The 21,007-nt window shown below is 42.0% G+C and overlaps 1 protein-coding gene across 4 annotated transcripts in view; it reads left to right on the forward strand.

The window, feature by feature from the left end:
• Positions 1-21,007, forward strand: part of PRKAG2 (protein kinase AMP-activated non-catalytic subunit gamma 2) — a 391,725-nt gene that overhangs the window by 355,969 nt on the left and 14,749 nt on the right. For all 4 annotated transcript variants that reach the window (XM_056519619.1, XM_056519621.1, XM_056519620.1 and 1 more), the window contains 7 exons: positions 3,181-3,262; positions 8,046-8,104; positions 9,007-9,052; positions 10,246-10,300; positions 11,760-11,886; positions 15,426-15,591; positions 19,316-19,353. In XM_056519619.1, coding sequence (XP_056375594.1) covers positions 3,181-3,262; positions 8,046-8,104; positions 9,007-9,052; positions 10,246-10,300; positions 11,760-11,886; positions 15,426-15,591; positions 19,316-19,353 — 573 coding nt within the window. The remainder of the gene's footprint in view (positions 1-3,180; positions 3,263-8,045; positions 8,105-9,006; positions 9,053-10,245; positions 10,301-11,759; positions 11,887-15,425; positions 15,592-19,315; positions 19,354-21,007) is intronic.

Here is a 21,007-nt window from a genome sequence, read left to right on the forward strand (position 1 = left end):
AACTACAACTGCCAGCATGCCCGGACAGCCGTTGGCTGTCCGGGCATGCTGGCAGTTGTAGTTTTGCAACACATGAAGGAAGGTCTGCATTTTGGATACCGCTGATGTAATATGCATGGCATTTGCCAGTTCTGAGACAGGTGATAGCAGGTAGGAAGAAGGAATGGGCTTATTTAATTGTTCTCAAGGGAAATTTGGCCCTGCCAAAGGTTTAAAGGGGTATTCCAGGAAAAAACTATTTTTTTTATATATCAACTGGCTCCAGAAAGTTAAACAGATTTGTAAATTACTTCTATTAAAAAATCTTAATCCTTTCAGTACTTATGAGCTTCTGAAGTTAAGGTTGTTCTTTTCTGTCTAAGTGTTCTCTGATGACACGTGTCTCGGGAACCGCCCAGTTTAGAAGAGGTTTGCTATGGGGATTTGATTCTAAACTGGGCGGTTCCCGAGACTTGTGTCATCAGAGAGCACTTAGACAGAAAATAACAACTCAACTTCAGAAGCTCATAAGTACTGAAAGGATTACGATTTTTTTAATAGAAGTAATTTACAAATCTGTTTAACTTTCTGGAGCCAGTTGAACTATATATAAAAAAGTTTTTTCCTGGAATATCCCTTTAAGCCCCCCTAAGAGCACATGCATGCTCTGCCTTTCCATGCCTGAACCTGTCCCTCTTGAAGGTATGTGACCACCTTTCAGTGTCTGAAAGAGGGCGCTACAGTTCAGTCCCCAAAGGCTTTTGGTTTAAGGCAGCAAAGTCTTTATTTCTCACTCGCTTGTTGTTTTACTCTAAGATGTGCTTGTTTTGTGCATCAAACAGTTATTCCTGTCAGGGATTTCTCCTTCAAAGCCTGCATCCTTCCTGTTATTCTCCAAACTCTGTAAGGAACGGAATTCCCTTTGCTGGGTTTGAAAATTCTTCAAAGCCATCTCCAGACTTGTAAGCTTCAGGCTGGGTTGTTGCTCTGCATTCTGTCTCTTTTATGCTGCTGTGTTTTTTATTTTATTTATTTTTTGTTAATTCCCATGTTTAGGTCGGTTTAATGGGTCAGAGTTTATATTATGTCTCGCGCTGACATTTAACCACAAGGAAAACATTTTTTCTTATCTTTGCTATGTGCAGCCACATTTTTTACTATTTGTATTGTGTCATTGTGAACATTTCTCTGGGATCATGTAACATTTATTTAATCATCGGTCGGAAGTGACGTCTTTTCATCACAAATTTAATCTGGACTTATCACCGTAAACATCAGGAGCAAACTTTTGGATCCAGAAATAAGAACTGGATTTCCTCAGTGTGTAATGGCCCCCACCATTCACGGCCTATATATATAATAATAGTCATACAGTTATTACCATGTAATGCCTCTATATACAGGGGCCAAATAATATCACCACAACATATTACCGAAGTGTGTAGCCTAATACCACAATACTGTAACCAAATAATACCTCTACACTAGAAACACATGTTACCACCACATGATGAGTAAATAATACCACCTTTACTGTTACTAAATAAGAAACTAAGCAAAAAAAAAACCACTTTAAAGACCATAATTCTCCCCATGCAGTGTTGGATACCAGCTCTATACAAGCTCTGCAGACTGTGTAAGTGGTTAGGTTGTGTTGACTTGTAGCTACAGGTGATATCTTCTCTTATTATAGTTGTTGTCTTTCCCTTTTCTTCTCCATCCAGCCCAGACCTCCATGAAACTTCTTCCCACCACTCTTTTCTGCACAGTTTGCCGACTTAAAGGGGTTCTCCGGTCCTTAGACATCTTATCCCTTATCGCGTGGGTCCCGCCGCTGGGGACCACCGTGATCTTGCACACGGCACCCCGTTTATAATCAGTCCCCGGAGCGTGTTCGCTCCGGGTCTGATTACCGGCGACCACAGGGCTGTCACGCCCCCTCCCATAGGCTTGCATTGAGGGGTGGAGCGTGAGGTCACACGGGGGTGGAGGCGTGATGTCACATGCCATCAGCCCTGTGGTGCGCCGGTAATTGGACCCGGAGCGAACACGCTCCGGGGACTGATTATGAACGGGGTGCCGCGTGCAAGATCAAGGGGTCCCCAGCGGTGGGACTCCCGCGATCAGGCATCTTATCCCCTATCCTTTTGGATAGGGAATAAGATGTCTAAGCACCAGAGAACCCCTCTAATGTTTTTGGCTCCTCGCTTTTCCTGTACTCAACCGATTTCCCACTAGCAAATCAAAATTTCAATCCCATACCCCAGTCCTGTACTTGCTGCTATTCCTAGTGCCCTCAGAAGTATACTGTGATTACCGCTCAAAAAAGGGGCAAATGGGTGGGGCCTCTACACAATAATAATATTCAAACTGTATCCATGTTCTGAGGATGGCAAAACAGATAAAGGGGGGATATTTAAAGAGGTACTCTGCTGCTCAGTGTTTGGAACAAACTGTTTCCGGATGCTGGAGCCGGCACCAGGAGCTTGTGACGCCATAGCCACGCCCCCACATAACGTCACGCCCCACCCCCTCAATGCAAGTCTATGGGAGAGCCGTCATGCCCCCTCCCATAGACTTGCATTGAGGGGGCAGGGTGTGATGTCATGAAGGGGCGGGGCTATGATGCCGACTCCAGCGCTCGGAAGTTTTTTTTTTTTCCAAATGCTGAGCCGCCGAGAACCCCTTTAACTATGTAATGTTTTTTGTTACTAGGTGCGTTGGGTAGAACGTCTTTATTAAGAAGTCTTTTTTGCACAGCCTATATGAACAGGGTCTTGAGTCCATTACTTACTATGTTTTATTGTATTCGTCACAAGCTAAGGGCCCTATTACACAGGGCCATTATTGTGAGAACAGGTTATTGGGCCGGCAATCATCTGACACATGAGCAAATATTGATTTGTGGGCCGAACTTGACCTGCTTTAAATTCTTGAGCCATTGATCGCACATCTACCCGTGTAATATTGGCGGTGCAGCCGCTTGCAGGAAAGGGCCGCACAAAACACTGCTGGTCCTTCCCGTAGGATGCTTGAGATTTTTAATAGGAGCTGTAAACAAGCACACATTTTAGGAGAGAGTCACTCATTTACAGTGAGGCTCACACTCTCTATTATGGCTCAAAAAATCAGATGGATTGATGTCAAGTTGACCTACACATACAGCAATAAAACCAGTCTCTTGTCTCTGTTTCCTTGCAGGTAAAGAAGGCCTTTTTTGCACTGGTAGCTAATGGTGTAAGAGCTGCTCCGTTATGGGAAACGAAAAACCAGAGTTTTGTAGGTGAGCTCAATTCTGCATTCCAATTCCACAGCAGTTACCATTCCTCTTTTCCTCCCCACGCCCCTCTCTCCTCCTTTCCTTTTCCTACCTCTTTCTCTCCCGCCTTCCTTCCCTTCCTTGCCTCTCTCTCTTTCTCCTTCTTTACCTGACTCTCCTTCCCTTTCTTGCCTCTCTCCTTACTTACCTTATACTACATTCACACTTTAATTTAGGAATATAGTCGCCAGATCCGGCATGGAAATTTAAAAACCACCCGCGCCGTATCTCATTCATTTAAATGAGCCGAATGGAGTCAGATAGTGACTCCGGATTGGCTCGTTTTTGGACCATGTCAGTTTTTATTGCTGGACTGAAAACAGTGATCTGCCATGGTTTTTAGTCTGGCAACAAAACGGATATTCTTACTTCCCTTATCCACCTCCCCTTCCCTTCTTCTCTCTTTCCTCCCTTACTTCCCTGACCTACCTCCCCTTCCCTGCTTCTCTCTCTCCTTCCTTACTTCCCTTACCTACCTTCTGTTCCCTTCTTCACTCTCTACTCCCTTACTTCCCTGACCTACCTCCCCTTCCCTGCTTCTCTCTCTCTCCTTCCTTACTTCCCTTACCTACCTTCTCTTCTTCCCTTCCTTGCTTTTCTCTCTCCTTACTTCCCTGACCTACCTTCTCTTCCCTTCCGTGCCTTTCTCTCTCCTTACTTCCCTGACCTACCTTCTCTTCCCTTCCTTGCCTTTCTCTCTCCTTACTTCCCTGACCTACCTTCTCTTCCCTTCCTTGCCTTTCTCTCTCCTTACTTCCCTGACCTACCTTCTCTTCCCTTCCTTGCCTTTCTCTCTCCTTACTTCCCTGACCTACCTTCCCTTCCTTGCCTTTCTCTCTACTTACTTCCCTGACCTACCTTCTCTTCCCTTCCGTGCCTTTCTCTCTCCTTACTTCCCTGACCTACCTTCTCTTCCCTTCCGTGCCTTTCTATCTCCTTACTTCCCTGACCTACCTTCTCTTCCCTTCTTTGCCTTTCTCTCTCCTTACTTCCCTTACCTACCTTCGCTTCCCTTCTTTGCCTTTCTCTCTCCTTACTTTCCTGACCTACCTTCTCTTCCCTTCCTTGCCTTTCTCTCTCTCCTTACTTCCCTGACCTACCTTCTCTTCCCTTCCTTGCTTTTCTCTCTTCTTACTTCCCTGACCTACCTTTGCTTCCCTTCTTTGCCTTTCTCTCTCTCCTTACTTCCCTGACCTACCTTCTCTTCCCTTCCTTGCTTTTCTCTCTTCTTACTTCCCTGACCTACCTTCTCTTCCCTTCCTTGCTTTTCTCTCTCCTTACTTCCCTGACCTACCTTCGCTTCCCTTCTTTGCCTTTCTCTCTCTCCTTTCTTCCCTGACCTACCTCCCCTCTCTTCCTTCCCTTTCTCCCCTCTCCCTTTTCTGTGCATGTTTGTCGTATCTACTTGTATAAGTTGCTGATGTGATGGATTGGTCATACTTCACTTGCTGACATCGATCGTACTGCTCACACAACATCTAGAGCGCACTACAACACAGAGTAAAATAACCTGCTACTGACCACTAAAGCTGTTTAGTACTCTATATTATTGACAATACAAAGCAAGAAAACATGGAGTCACTTGTAGAAATATATAAAGAGAAATTGTTAATTAAATAGAAACCAGGTCTACCCTAGGTCTATATTATTGACTCATAGAAATGTTTCTTTTCTTATATAAAGCTTTTGTGCCTGCTTTACAGACAACAATGGTGGTTATTGGATCACCATCATCTCCTTGGCTAGCATGTTGTCTCCCTTAATATTTCTGGAGGTCCTATGACCGTTACCAATATAGGAAGTACTGTTATCAAAAACCTTTTTCAGAAAGAATATTGTGAGTTTTGGCATACTATTTTTTCTTTCTTAATGCTGTCTCCTCTATATATCAGCGACTATTGTTCACTGTAGCGTGTCCTTTGTTTTCAGACAACTTTTCCTTATGCCTTTTTAGGGCACATTTATCTTACAGAGGAGGAGTTTCCTCTGACTATTATGCCCAAAGCTGCACATAACTCTTAGTCTCTCAAAAAATGCAGAGACTGAACATGCAGCAAGCTGGGGTGGGGGGTTCCCCTACATTAGCTAGATTCCCCTATATCAGTGTTTCCCAACCAGGGCACCTCCAGCTGTTGCAAAACTACAACTCCCAGCATGCCCGGACAGCCGAAGGCTGTCCGGGCATGCTGGGAGTTGTAGTTTTGCAACAGCTGGGGACTCCCTGGTTGGGAAACACTGACCTATACACTAACAGACTAGAAGAATTATACCAATCAGATCGCTGCTTTCATTTTTAACAAGGCCTCTGCAAAATAAAGAAGCGATCTGATTGGTTGCTATGGGCAACTCGGCAACTTTTCCTCTGGACAGGTTTTGATTATATTTCCCCCAAAATATCTAACTTCTTAATGAAATAACTGCACAAGGCTTTGAAGTTTCTCCAGTCTGGATTCCTATGAAGACGTCTTTACGATTACACACTGCTTAATACAGCTCTATAGAAAGAGAACACGCAAAAGCAATGAGCTGCTAATTTTATATGTCGCTGCACATCTGCGGGGAGTGTGAACTGCTGCTATGGAGACCGAGTTAAATACAGTTCTTCTCTGATCTGGAATGTAGGTTGGAGAGGTTCTTGGAAAAAGATGTTGATAAAAAGACTTCTATATAAATAACTTCCTTTGCAAAGACCAAGATGGCTCACCAGCATGGAGTTGGCTGTCTGCTTACCTTAGAAAAGGGAGAAAACCCTAACCCGCTGTATTACTGATAGTAAGCAGTACCCGTCTCTGCACATTGTTTATTGGAAATGTTTAGCTGTGGACATCAAATTCCTTGCAGATTTTGCTTGCAAAATTACAATTGATTTTGCCACTGTAACCTTATCCTATCCCGTCTGCCGTAGCCCCGTCCCGTCTGCCGTAGCCCCGTCCCGTCTGCCGTAGCCCCGTCCCGTCTGCCGTAGCCCCGCCCCGTCTGCCGTAGCCCCGCCCCGTCTGCCGTAGCCCCGCCCCGTCTGCCGTAGCCCCGCCCCGTCTGCCGTAGCCCCGCCCCGTCTGCCGTAGCCCCGTCCCGTCTGCCATTTAAATTCACTTGTGCCAAAAAGTTCAACAGATTTGTAAATTACTTATCTTAAAAAAATCCTAATCCTCCCAGTGCTTATCAGCTGCTGTATACTACAGAGGAAGTTGAACTGTTCTTTTCTGACTGACCGCAGTGCTCTCTGCTGACACCACTGTCTCCATGTCAGGAACTGTCCAGAGCAGGATACGTTTTTCTATGGGGATTTGTTCCTGCTGTGGACAGTTCCTGACATGGACAGAGGTGTCAGCAGAGAGCACTGTGGTCAGGCAGAAAAGAACAGTTAAACTCCCTCTGTAGTATGCAGCCTGCTGATAAGTACCGGAAGGATTACGATTTTTTTAATAGAAGTAATTAAAAAATCTGTTTTAACTTTCTGGAGCCAGTTGATATGAAAAAAATAGTTTGTCACCAGAGTACCCCTTTAAAGCCTTGGTCAAAGGCTGTCAGGGCATGGTGGGAGTTGTAGTTTTGCAGAAGCTGGAGAGCTAAAGGTTGGGGAACACTATTATAGAGGGACTGTGGCTTAAAGAGTAAAGGGGAAATGGCATCCAATAGGGTTGTCCCAATACTCCTGAAATCAATCCCTATACCTGCAGACCATACAAAATAAAATAAAAATGCCTCTCTCCTTCCCTTCGTTCCTAATCTGAGGTCTCTCTTCATCGTTCTTTCTGTTACCCAGAGTGGTGCAGGACCTGCCGTGCAATGACATGAGGTCATTGCGTGGGGTCTAGGAGAATGTCCTGCGCTACTAAAAGAGCGAATGATGCAGAGACCTCTGCGCTGCAGCAAAGGGCGGGCAAGTGAGATTTTTTTTTTTTTTTTGGAGGGGTCTTATTGGAGGAAACTACTTAATGGGGTCGGGGGTGTCTACATTTTTATAGGAGGTTCCCTAACTTCCGGACTACAAAACTACTTGGGACATCTACCTAAAAGGGCAGAGTTCACTACCTACCTACTAGGGGCTTAAAGTGTACCTCTCATGATCTTGTTAAATTTTATAATCCTCCCAGTTCTCTGCCCCCATCATGATAAACCATCACCTGCTTTTATTTTTATTATTTTTTTTAGTTTTCTACCTTTCTAAATCATCTGAAACCATACAGGGGAGAACTTCCTCTCTCACTCTGCTACACACAGCCCAGAGCAGTTCAGTGTGTGAGATGAACTACGATTGGCTAAGGCTGCACACAACCCCCTCAGCATTTTTATGAGTTTGGACTTCTGCCATGCCAGCAGGAGTCCAAAGTCTGTGCAAGAGATGGGGGTGGGGGAAATGTGCTCTGGACAAGTAGGGAGACACCTAGTGGCAACTTTTGTAAACACAAATAAAACAGAGAAAACTTATTTTTTTTTTTTTTTTTTTTTTTTAAACAAAGTACATTAGAAAGATTTTTTTTCATTTACCATCAGGAGTGCAATGGCAAAAATGAGGTTTAAATGGGCACTCCCATTAAAACTAATAGGGGGATTCCCTACTTGGCTATCTTCTTGGGGCATCTACCTAATAGGAGGGGTTTCCTACCTAACCACTGTATATAGCTTTATGCAACATGCAAGAACAGGACTTCCGCGAGTCCATAGAATGATAAACATTAGGGCGAAGATACTGAACTAAAGTAGCTGAACGTGCATCACTAATTCCTATTGTGTTCTGTTTCAGGTATGTTAACAATTACAGACTTCATCAATATACTGCATCGATACTACAAGTCTCCAATGGTAAGTCTTATCATTAAGGGTGTAATGTGCCTCACACAACCCTCACCCATGCTACCAGCCAGACCATAGCCATACTTCAGCAATACGAGCAGAGTTACTTTATACTAACCCTGCCGTAGAACTACAGGTCATACGTGTAGGAGCAGTGAACATGCATGACTGCCGTTTCATCAAAACTCCTCCGCTGCTGCAACGTTGGTTGGGGACTGGGGTCTCTTGTCCTAGTAATTGGTGGTGATCCATTGAGGATCCATACTGGTTGTAAGATTAAAGGGGGTTATCCAGGAATTAAAAAACAGAGCTAATTTCTTTCAAAAACCGCTCCCTGTCTGTCTCTTGGGTGAGGTTCTGCAGCTCAATTCCATTGAAGTGAATGGAGCCAAGTTGTAAAACCAATCCCCAACCTGGAGACAGACAGGGAGCGTTTTTTGAAAGAAATTTGCTCTGTTTTTCGATTCCTGGATAACCCCTTTAAATCATAAGTGATGTCACTAAATTACCCCTTTATAGGATCATGTATTTGATTCTTCTTGATCAGTAAGGCCCCATATTTTTTTTTTTTTTAAACATAGTTTTTTCAGGAAGCATCACTTTTGGTCGCTTTATCCTCTCTACATGGTGGTCAGTCTAGTGCAGGTTTCTACCATAATTGTTTATTTTTCTACTTCACTCTCAGGTCTCCAAACTGTAAACCTGGGGCTGTTGCAAAACTACAACTCCCAGCATGCCCAGACAGCCGTTGGCTGTCTGGGCATGCTGGGAGTTGTAGTTTTGCAACATCTAGAGGTCCGCAGTTTGGAGTTATTGTATTAATAATGCACAATAATACAGTGTACAGCCTTGTAGAATATGTTGGAGCAACAGGAACTAAATCGGTATCTATTCTGTCTTTCTCCTTGTAGGTACAGATATATGAATTAGAGGAGCACAAGATAGAGACCTGGAGGGGTAAGAACATGACGTTATCATTGTTAATCCTCACAATGCCTTGGGTCATAGAGGGAGACTTTGTTTGTGATTTGATTTCTTCAGGGTTTTAAGCTTATGAAAGACGACTATCCAGACTAGCAGGTCTCTCGCACTACACTTACTAATCTAGTTGGTTTATACAGTTGTAATTACTGCAGAATCATAGGGGGGTGGGGGGCGCTAATGCCCATTAACCTGTTGCTGACACAGACAGGGGGCAAGGAGCCGTGAGCAGCTGTGATGGCTCCTCCTGATCCCTGTGTTGTCTTGTGACAGGAAGCAGTAATTGCTCCCTCTTACACTAGGGGACTGCAGCCAGTTCCCTGGGGGAACGTTTTAGGTGCTGCACACGGTCCCCACATGCTGCCGCTCCTGTGCTCAGTACAGGAAAGATAAGCTGCCTGCTCCCAATTATCTTTGACAGGAAGGGGACTCTCTATCTGTCCTCTATCTATCTCATATCTATCTTTCTATCTCATATCTATCTCATATCATCTATCTCTCATATCTATCTATTATCTATCTATCTATTTTCTACCTCTTATATATCTAGCTATATCTTTCATATCTATCTTATATCTATCTATTTTCTATCTATCTCATATCTATATCTATCTATCTCTCATATCTATCTTATCTATTTCATATCTATATCGATCTCTTATCTATCTATTTCTCATCTATCTATTATCTATCTCATATCTATCTCTCTATCTCATATCTATCTATATCTCTATCTCTCTATCTCATATATATCTATCAATCTATCTCATATCTATCTATCTCGTATATATCTCGTATCTATCTACCTTCTTCCCTCATAGTGGAGCACCCCATTTTTCTATGTTTAAGAAGTGTATAAAGGGTGTTGTATTTAAGGGGTTGTCCCACCTGGCTGCCTGCGACAGAAGGAGGTGGTCGGGAATAGTCAGAAGCGGGGAAGTTACGCGATTGCTCGTATTAACTATCCAAACTAGCTCATAAAATGCGTAACTTCCCTGCTTCAGCTGCTTCTGACCTTTTATGACAACCTCCTGTGGCTGGAGCTGGCTGGAAAACTAACACAGGACAAAAAAGAGCGGATTCATCCACTATGGGGTATACTATGATAGCAATTACAGTTATTATGTATATGACCAGATTTCTAACATATTTCCACTATGTTACTACAGAATTGTATCTGCAAGAAACCTTCAAGCCTTTGGTGAATATAATGCCAGATGCAAGGTAGGCTATGCACTACACGATATGCTGAGGTCCTTAAAGGGGTATTCCAGACCAAAACTTTTTTTTTTTTTATATATATCAACTGGCTCCGGCAGGTTAAACAGATTTATAAATTACTTCTATTAAAAAAATCTTAATCCTTCCAATAGTTATTAGCTTCTGAAGTTGAGTTGCTGTTTTCTGTCTAACTGCTCTCTGATGACTCACGTCCCAGGAGCTGTGCAGTTCCTATGGGGATATTCTCCCATCATGCACAGCTCCCGGGACGTGACATCATCATTGAGCAGTTAGACAGAAAACTTCAGATATATATATATAAATATAATATATATATATATATATATATATATATATATATATATATATATATATATACTATATATATACTATATATATAAAAAGGTTTTGCCTGGAATACCCCTTTATGGGCTTTCCATGTTTCTACTTTTTTAGTGATTCCACTCTAAGTGCGCTGTAAAATCTATGCTATAAAGTGATGCCGCCTACGAATGCCATTTCTTGCACCCAGGGAGTTAAAACAGATCAGCAACCCCTGTGGTGTAAAACATGGACATGTCAGTTCCTAAAGCAGAAAATAATCCTGGTCCGGACCTTCCATTTACATCGATGAGGCTTTGATTCCACAAGGATTCCAGGCAGAATTACCACATGACGTTAAATTATTTGTGTGCTGTGGTTTTTGCATGGAGAAGTAGACGGGCCTTCTAGTGATTTGCTCTTTTATTCAGATACAAAGCTCCAGATCCTCTGTACACACACACACACACACACACACACACACACACACACACACACACACACACATACATATATATATATATATATATATATATATTATATATTTAAATTCAGCTACACTGGAGAGCCTTGGGGCTTACTATATACCAGTGTTTCCCAACCAGTGTGCCTACATCTGTTGCAAAACTACAACTCCCAGCATGCCCGGACAGCCAAAGGCTGTCCGGGCATGCTGGGTGTTGTAGTTTTGCAACAGCTGGAGGCACACTGGTTGGGAAACACTGCTGTATACTGTGTATATGTCACAATAATACAGTATGCAGATAGAATCTTCTAGCAGCAGCTGTAGATATAATGTTTTATGTCTACTTGGGGGATTGACTATAAAGATATATGTAGAAATAAAAACAGAATTTTAAACCTAAAAAACACAAAATGAGGAAAGGTGAAGATATATTTACCACTATGTAAACCTCGCACTGTGTTCTGTAATCACTTTACCATTATTACTATTACATGTTACGCTATAATTACACTTTACCATTATTATTATAACATGTTACATTATTATTATTACATGTTACTTTATTATTATTACACTTTACCATTATTTTTATTACATGTTACATTATTATTATTCTTATTAGTATTATTACACATTGCAGGTAATATAACTTTCCCGTGTCTGTTTCTCTCGCAGCCTATACGACGCAGTGTATTCACTCATCAAAAACAAGATCCACCGGTTACCAGTAATCGACCCAGTCAGTGGGAATGCACTTTATATTCTTACCCACAAGCGAATCCTCAAGTTTCTTCAGCTTTTTGTAAGTGAATAAAAAACAGAAAAGTTCTTCTCCTGTGTTATTGTCTATTTATAAGTGGGAACCTTGTGCAGTCATGGCTGATGACGTCCTCTGTCTGGACACATGACTGGAAATGTCCTATGGTGTCCTGGGAATCCACCGCAGCTCTAGAAAAGCTTTCCCATAGACATTGGGGGAGATCTATCAAGACCTGTCCAGAGGAAAAGTTTCCCATAGCAACCAATCAGATCGCTTCTTTCATTTTGCAGAGGCCTCGTTAAAAATGAAAGAATCGATCTGATTGGTTGCTATGGGCAATTCAGCAACTTTTCCTCATGACAGGTTTTCATAGATCTCCCACATTGTGTGTCATTTTAAGGCCAGTCATGTTCCAAGCCTATTCCCTTTCCCATTTTACAGAATAATATCACATTTCAGAGGGATCTGGGGAAGGTGGAGGCTTGGGCAGAGAAATGGCAAATAAAGTTTAATGTGGATAAATGTAAGGTTATGCTCTTGGGCCGTAAAACTAAATGTACAAGTATGTGCTAAATAATAATAAAACATTAGGAAAAACTTGGGGGTACTGTGGACAGTAAACTCAACTTTATTAGCCTTTGCCTGTCATTGGTCACTAATGTCATGGTATAGAGGTTCCTGAACGGAACATAGTTTTGTATAAATCACTAGTCAGGTCACATATGGAGTATTATGTCCAATTTTGGGCACCTGTGTATATAAGAAGGACATGGCTGAACTGGAGCAAGTGCAGAGGAGAGTGACAGAGATAATAATGGCAACAGGCAGAGGAGGGAAAGCCGGCACAGCTTAGCTCAGATGTAGCACTTCCATATAGTACATTGGCAATGTAGTAGCTGGTGTAGCAAAGGTTCAATCCCACACGTGTATCCCGTTTGGGGTGCTCAATCCCCAAAGGCTCAAAGTTCATAAGAAAGCTAATACAATAGAAGCAGGAGGCACTCACCACCGGGGTTTTGTGGAATTTTTTGTTACTTTATTGTGAACATGCAGGAGCAGAAAGGACAGGTGTGAACGCAGCACACCGAGCAGAGGTAACAGCTATTTCACGCCACCTATGGGGTGCTTCTTCAGAAGAAGCGCCCTAAGGTGGCGTGAAATAGCTGTTACCTCTGCTCGGTGTGCTGCGTTCACACCTGTCCTTTCTGCTCCTGCATGTTCACAATAAAGTAACAAAAAATTCCACGAAACCCCGGTGGTGAGTGCCTCCTGCTTCTATTGTGTTAGAGATAATAATGGTAAGGGAGGATTACAGGACCAAGACAGGTTATCAAGCTTGAGGTGAATTAGTTCAGAGAAAAGACGTTTTAGGAATGATTTGATCACAATGTACAAATATATGTATGGACAGTACAGAGATCTTTCTAGTGATCTTTTTATATGTAGGCCAGTAACTATGACAAGGGGGCATCCTCTACATCTAGAGAAAAGAAGGTTATACCATCATCACAGACTGGGATTCTTTACTGTAAGAGCAGTGAGACCATGGGACTCCCACCACTGGTATCATGGAGCTCTGGTCCACTTGGTCAGAACATAGTATTGTCCATTTAGCCAATCAGTGGCTGAGGCAGAACAATGCTGTAGCTGCTAATTGAGCAGGCAGATCCTCATGCCAACACCAACCCTGAAAGTGCTGCATAGCAGGACTAGAGCTCAATGACACCAGTGGCCGGAGGGGAGCAAAGAAGGTATATATTGCAGTTTTCTCTTTTTAGCATTGGCCTGAGCATAATTCTTCATAATCATTACTTCCCAGAATTCCCCTTTAGGGTAGGGTCACATGGGTGCATCCGCAATGCTGCAGATGCGCCGACAGCAGTGACTGGAGAGCGAGCTCCTGGCTGCGAGCGGGTAGCTCTGCGTGTCCGCGTGTAGTGGCGGCGTTCCTGCTGTAGAAATCCACCGCTACAAATGGACACACAGAGCTACCCGCTGCAGAGTTTCCTACACATTATCTATTGAAGTCAATGAAAACCGCTTTGAAAAATTTCCAGCAAAATCTGCATGTATAAACGTACCATTAGGCTAAATTTAAGATGGCAATGATCCATTTCCCCCATTCATTATTTAGAGGAGAATACATCACGCAGTTAACGCTCTTATCTTGTCATATGTTGGGATAAGATGTCCTGTTAAGTTTGAGGATTGATGCAGATTAGACTGGATCACTGCTCGTGGTGTTTTATCTTATGTTTTATACTGGTAATATGTTTGACACTGGTTTATTCTAGAGCAGAAATTACGAACACTGACCTATTTACAGATTACGGGGAGGGGAATTATTCAGACACTCTGGTCTAAATGGGGTACTCTGGGGAAATAAAACTTATGTTACTGACCGTGGGGGGGGGGGTCTTCAGCCCACACCGACCCCCTAACCTCAGAGGTGGGCTTTAGTGATGGCCCACCCAGAAAATCACTGGCTCAGTTGATAATTTGCTGAAGCAGGTCTCGGTGGGTCAGGGGCGTAGCATGTGGAGGACTAGTGAGTAGTCGGCCTTCATACAGGAGATCGCAGGGGGCTCTAATGGTCAATTCCTTTCAAACAGAATCTTATCCCCAATCCTGTGTATAAGGGGATAGGTTTAATTCCCCGGAGTACCTGTTTAAGTTACAATCCTCTGGCGTAAAATTCCCCTGATTTATCATGGGGCAAAATATATATCTGGCATATCTCTTGCGTGATCTGTGCACCAGCTAGGTGTTGGGTATATTTCTGGCATAAGTAACTGGTGTTTATCCTTAATATTGTACCCTCTAGTTGCTCACACTTTTTTAATGGACACATTTACCATTTAGGCACTGACCCTATCTACCTAGGAATGCCTGTGAAACCTCCCATTAACATCTATGTTTTAGTATATTTCTATCATCCCTGCCCCCCTTAGAACAATCGGGAGAAAAAAATGGTTTATTTTTCTCTTTTTTTAAATAAAATAAAAGGTGTTGCCTTATAATCCTATTGTCCTCTGCTATTTAGAAGGGGCCACTGTTACACAGCAAGCGACTTCTCCCTAGGTAGGCAGGGCTGACATAAGGGTCTCTGCCTGTATTTCCTAACCAGTGTGCCTTTAACTGTTTCAAAGTACGACTCCTAGCATGCCTGGGCTTGGGCTGTTCAGGCATGCTGACAGTTGTAGTTTTGCAACAGCTGGAAGCACACTGGTCCGGGGGGAAACTCCGATCTATAGACCTAATACATTGACCTGCCCATTGCTGCCATCTTTTAAGATCTGATCTCAGGGAGTGAACTGAGATATAATATATATATATATCTGATAAATGATTCCCAGAGAAGATGGATAAATCTACCAATACCAGCAGAATAAAGAGTGAGAGGCTTCTTTGTGTTTGCAGTGAGAACATTACTGGCCATCTCCTTATACACAGCAGAATAGTACGATAGCTTTATGTCCCTTTTTGTGTGCTCTGGAGCACTTTTTTTTCCAGTTGCTGTCTGTATGACTACGCTGTAGTGTTCACATAATAACGTGTCTGTGGTTAATTTCTCATGACAGGTGTCAGAAATGCCAAAGCCTGCCTTCATGAAGAAAAACCTAGAGGAACTGGGGATCGGGACGTACCACAACATTGCCTTTATACATCCCCACACTCCCATCATCAAAGCTTTGAATATATTTGTAGAGCGACGCGTGTCTGCATTGCCGGTTGTGGATGAGACGGGTAAGATTCCATCAGTACATAGTGCTGTCATATCAGCACCGTTATTTATGTGTTCCTTTGTTTTATTAGTCAGGATTTTGAATGATGGATCCCATGAAAACATGGTGTGAATAGAGCCTTAGGGTAGGGTCACACACAGCGTATACACATCGTATTTTAGGCTGCGTGAAATCCACTGCACAGTGGAAATATGCTGCATATTCTTCTAAGAACAGACACAGACAGAGGTTTTATGGCGGGGTCCGTGCACCCATGTAACTGTGACGTGTGAGTCCGCCTCAAAACCTCACTGTGCACACAGGGCTGCTGCAAGGTACCCTGTGTGTCTGTTCTTAAAAGAATACCCAGCGCGTTTCCCTCTGTGTAGCGAATTTTGCGCAACATGAAATACGCTGAATATACGCTACATGTGACCCTACCCTTGAGTAAGCAAACAATGGTGAAACATGTAATCAGTGTATCTCTAAGGCTGCATTCACATCACGATATTTGCATGCACCTATTCATACAATGTTACCTTTCAATATTGTGTGGATTTGTATATCTAGATGTATCCTATGACTTTTATTGACAACTAGTATCCATTACATGAACCAGCTTTGGTCAGTTCATGTTTTCGTCTAATTTTTTTGTCTGGTAGAAACTGTGGTTGACCATGATTTTTCATCCCAGTTCAAAAATGGATTTAAATCCTATCCATTTTTTTTTTTTTTTTTTTACATTTAGTCTATGTAAACACTGTGTGTTTTGATCTGTTTCATAGTACGTGATTTTATTTTTATTTTTTGTACTTGCACATACACTGTAGCTTTGGTAATGTCTAGAAAGATCAAGAAACGTAAAAACGAATACAATGTTTTTACATTTATTTTTAAATAAAGCGCAAAAAAAGCATGTAACAATGCACTACCCTACAATCTGATAAATACACTTTTTAGACACATCTGATTTTGTTTTGTTTTTAGCCTATGATTTTTAGGACATCCATTTCAACAATTATGTTCGATGAATGCAAATCAACAAAATGTGGTGTGAATGCAGCCTAAGAAAACACAGTTTTGTTTTCTATTGTTTAATATCACCGTAACAGTTAAAACTTAACCTTTTAATTATAATATTATTAAAATATCAACCCCCCCCCCCCCCCCCCCCCAAAAAAAAAAAAAAAAAAAATGTAATCACTCTGGGTTCACATATCCTCAGACCAATAATTTATTTTAGTCTATCTTTACCCAGTAGGTTAATCCATAGATACATCGGATCCTTATAATAAATTACCAATGTATCAAATCCTGTCCCTATGACACAAAACCCCTGTCCCAACGGGTTTCAGCTGGGTGGTGCTGGGATCCTCAGGGGACGACTGGGACTAGCACAGAAAAAGAAAGCTCAGAACCCAGATATAAGAATCACACTGACCTCTACAATATTGTAAATATAGTAAGGACAGGTAATAGCATGTCCAATACAAATAGACTCAGGTCAGGACAAGATAGCACTGACCTCAATAGCGTTATGGATGAAACACATAGTTAGGACAAGCCCAATACAATTGAAACAAGGTCAGCATAATGATACCTCTGCCCCAATGGAGCGACTCACTATATCCTCCCGTGCTTGCGATGTTGTGGAGAGGACCCGGGTCTTACTGCCCTTTTATATATCTGAGTAATCAGCATTTGGAATACCAGATCTATAACCTAAGGCTGCTGTGCCTGTCTATGCGGTCATCACCATTCACGTCCGTTTCCATCAATGTCCACCTTGGCATAAGCTATCCTAAGGGAACATGCCTAGCAAAAAAGATTCCTAATTACTTCTAGGGTAGAGTTTTCCTAACAATGTGTCTCCAGCTATTGCAAAACACAACTCCCAGCATGCCCGGACAGCCTTTGGCTGTCCGGGCATGCTGGGAGTTGTAGTTTTGCAACAGCTGGAGACACACTGTTTGGAAAACACTGTTCTAATGCAAGGCCTTTAGAAATTTTCTGCTGCAGATTTTACCCTATGTTTTATTTTGTGCCACTTGGAAAGAAAAGAAATGCGCATCAGAATTTACCAGATACATACAGAGGAGTAGGTTCTTCCCGTTCAGATACATGTACAGGCTGCAATTTTCGGTTTACGGATCAGACCACTTAATGGCTATAGCGATAGGAGTGCGGAGCCATAGCTATAAGTTAGGCTGGGTTCACACCACGTCTTTCAAGTACGGTTCCCGTATACGTTTTCATTATAGAAAACGTATGGAACCGTATTGAAAACCGTATTCACCCGGATGCATCCGGTTTGCTTGTAGTACGGTTTATTCCCGTACTCAAAATCGTGGTTGACCACAATTTTGTCTCCGGTTTAAAAACTGTATTGCAACCGTAAAACATACGTTTTTTTTTTAAACATGGACATCAATGGGAAACGCACATGTATACGGTTCCATACGGGAAACCGTATACGCTTTTTACTTTGCACATGCGCATTTGCATCCTTAAGTAAAAATTTTCAAAAATAAATTTATTTGAAATAAAATTTTCAAAAGCGTAGTTTTTTTTTTTTTATTTTTTTTTATTTTTTATAAAAACGGAACCGTATGCACTTTTAAAAACAGTATTCGGTTATTTAAAAACGCATACGGTTTACTTTTTTCCATACGGTTCCATACATTTTTGCCATATGGTTTTCATTAGAAAAACTGATTGAAAACAGTATGGCAAAAAGGTGGTATGATCCCAGCCTTAGTTGTGACTAGAGATGAGCGACTTACAGTAAATTCGATTCGTCACGAACTTCTCGGCTCGGCAGTTGATGACTTATCCTGCATAAATTAGTTCAGCCTTCAGGTGCTCCGGTGGGTTGGAAAAGGTGGATACATTCCTAGGAAAGAGTCTCCTAGGACTGTATCCACCTTTTCCAGCCCATCGGAGCACCTGAAAGCTGAACTAATTTATGCAGGAAAAGTCATCAACTGCCGAGCCGAGAAGTTCGTGACGAATCGAATTTACTGTAAGTTCGCTCATCTCTAGTTGTGACAATTAAAACATAAACCGTAATCATTGACCCAGATTTATCAATCTGTGTGAGAGAAAAAGCGGAGGGATTTTCTCATAGCAACCAATCACAGCTCAGCTTTCACTTTACCAGAGCTTATAAGATGAGCTGTGATTGGTTGCTGTGGGAAAATCTCTCCGCTTTTTCTCTCACACAGTTTGATAAATCTGGGCCTATATCGTTATTACTATTTTACTGCAATGGTTATATTAGATACATTGGCCCAGATTTATCAAACTGTGTGAGAGAAACAGTGGAGTGATTTTCTCATAGCGACCAATCACAGCTCAGCTTTCACTTTGCCACAGCTCATAAGCTGAGCTGTGATTGGTTGCTGTTGGAAAATCACTCCACTGTTTCTCTCACACAGTTTGATAAATCTGGGCCAATGTATCTAATATAACCAGTGCAGTAAAATAGTAATAACGATATAGGCCCAGATTTATCAAACTGTGTGAGAGAAACAGTGGAGTGATTTATCCACAGCGACCAATCACAGCTCAGCTTTCACTTTACCAGAGCTTGTTAGCTGAGCTGTGATTGGTCGCTGTGGAAAAATCCCTCCACTTTTTCTCTCATACAGTTTAATAAATCTTGGCCATTATGTAATAACATGGTTGAAAAAGACTTGTTCTGGCTGCAAATATAACTAGTTCTTTTGTATTTTATTTTATTTTAGGGAAAGTAGTCGATATTTATTCCAAGTTTGATGTCATTGTAAGTATATATATATATATATATATATATATCATCTTTAATTTACTGTTCAAACCAATTCTTTTTTCATTTGATATGTCCTCTGCTTCTGTGGACAGGTTTACCTTGACTTTGTGCCCCAAATACATTTGATTATATATCTTCTCAGTACGGTATTATACAGTGTCAGTATCACATCGGACCCCTGCTGGACAATTTGGCCTAGATTTACTAATACACTGTAATGCGTAGACAGTCTAATACGGTATATACCAGATTTATATAGGGCTGTTTGATAAAACTGACACCTCTTCGTCTGGCAAAAAACAACAACTTATCCACAGGATATGGGATAAGTATTTGATCTTTGGTGCGCCCATAGAAATTAATGAAGTGTAGGGGTGGGGGATGGTGATGTTTCCAACCAGGGCCTCATCACTAATGGCGGACATCAGCAATCACACTGATGTCTGCCATTAAAGGGGGACTACAGTGGAAAAGATAGATAGATAGATAATTATTATTATTATTAGATAGAAAAATAGATAGATTTATTATTATTATTATTATTATTATTATTTATTTTTTTTTTTTCAAATCAACTGGTGCCAGAAAGTTAAACAGATTTGTAAGTTATTTCTATTTAAAAATCTTAGTCCTTCTAGTACTTATCATCTGCTGTATGCCCCAGAGGAAGTTCTTTTATTTTTGAATTTCTTTTCTGTCTGACCACAGTACTCTCTGCTGACACCTCTGTCCATGTCAGGAACTGTCCAGAGTAGGAGCAAATCCCTATAGCAAATCTCTCCTGCTCTGGACAGTTCCTGACATGGACAGAGGTGTCAGCAGAGAGCACTGTGGTCAGACTGAAAAGAACAACACAACTTCCTCTTTAGTATGCAGCAGCTGATAAGTACTGGAAGGATTAAGATTTTTAAATAGAAGTAATTTACAAATCTGTTTAACTTTCTGGCACCAGTTGATTTAAAAAAAAAAAAAAAAGTTTCCCACCGTAGTACCCCTTTAATGGTGACCTCAGCGTTTGGAGCGGTTGGAGGTAGCAGGTTGAGCTCACCTTCTAATTAGTAGCAAGCACAGCTCCTGCGCTCACTTCATAACCGTGTGCGAAGTTACTCGCTTCATCGCCGTGTATTTACGACGCGTGTCCTTAAGAGGTTAAACCTACGTTCACATGGTGGAATGTCTGCCCGTAAATGATCCGGGCGGACATTTCTCAGACATGATGGCGCTAGGGACGTGTGGAAATGCGCTGACTCCATTGACGGCCACGCATTTCCGAGCGGATTCCGCACAAAGAATTGACATGTGAATTCTTTTTGCGGAGGCTGAAATTTGGGCCAGATGTTTCTGACGTGAAAATTCCGCCATGTGCACAGTGCAGCAGAATCCCACTGAAAACAATGGGACTCTGCTGCAACGGAACTTCCGAGCAGAATTTTTCCGCCGTGTAAACATAGCTTAAAGCTGGATTTATGAGCGGAGGTCCCCTAAAAGGACATGTCTTCATTTGCACCAGGCTGGAAGTGATGTTTTCAGTTAACAAGTGCTTACCAGAATAGCTCGCACATTTAAAGATATTTCACACCTTACCGCTGAAGCAATATTACAGTTGTCAGGGTTTCTACAGCCGTCACTTTTATCGAACGCTGGTGAC

This window comes from Hyla sarda, chromosome 5, assembly GCF_029499605.1.
Source record: "Hyla sarda isolate aHylSar1 chromosome 5, aHylSar1.hap1, whole genome shotgun sequence".
Classification (NCBI taxonomy): domain Eukaryota; kingdom Metazoa; phylum Chordata; class Amphibia; order Anura; family Hylidae; genus Hyla; species Hyla sarda.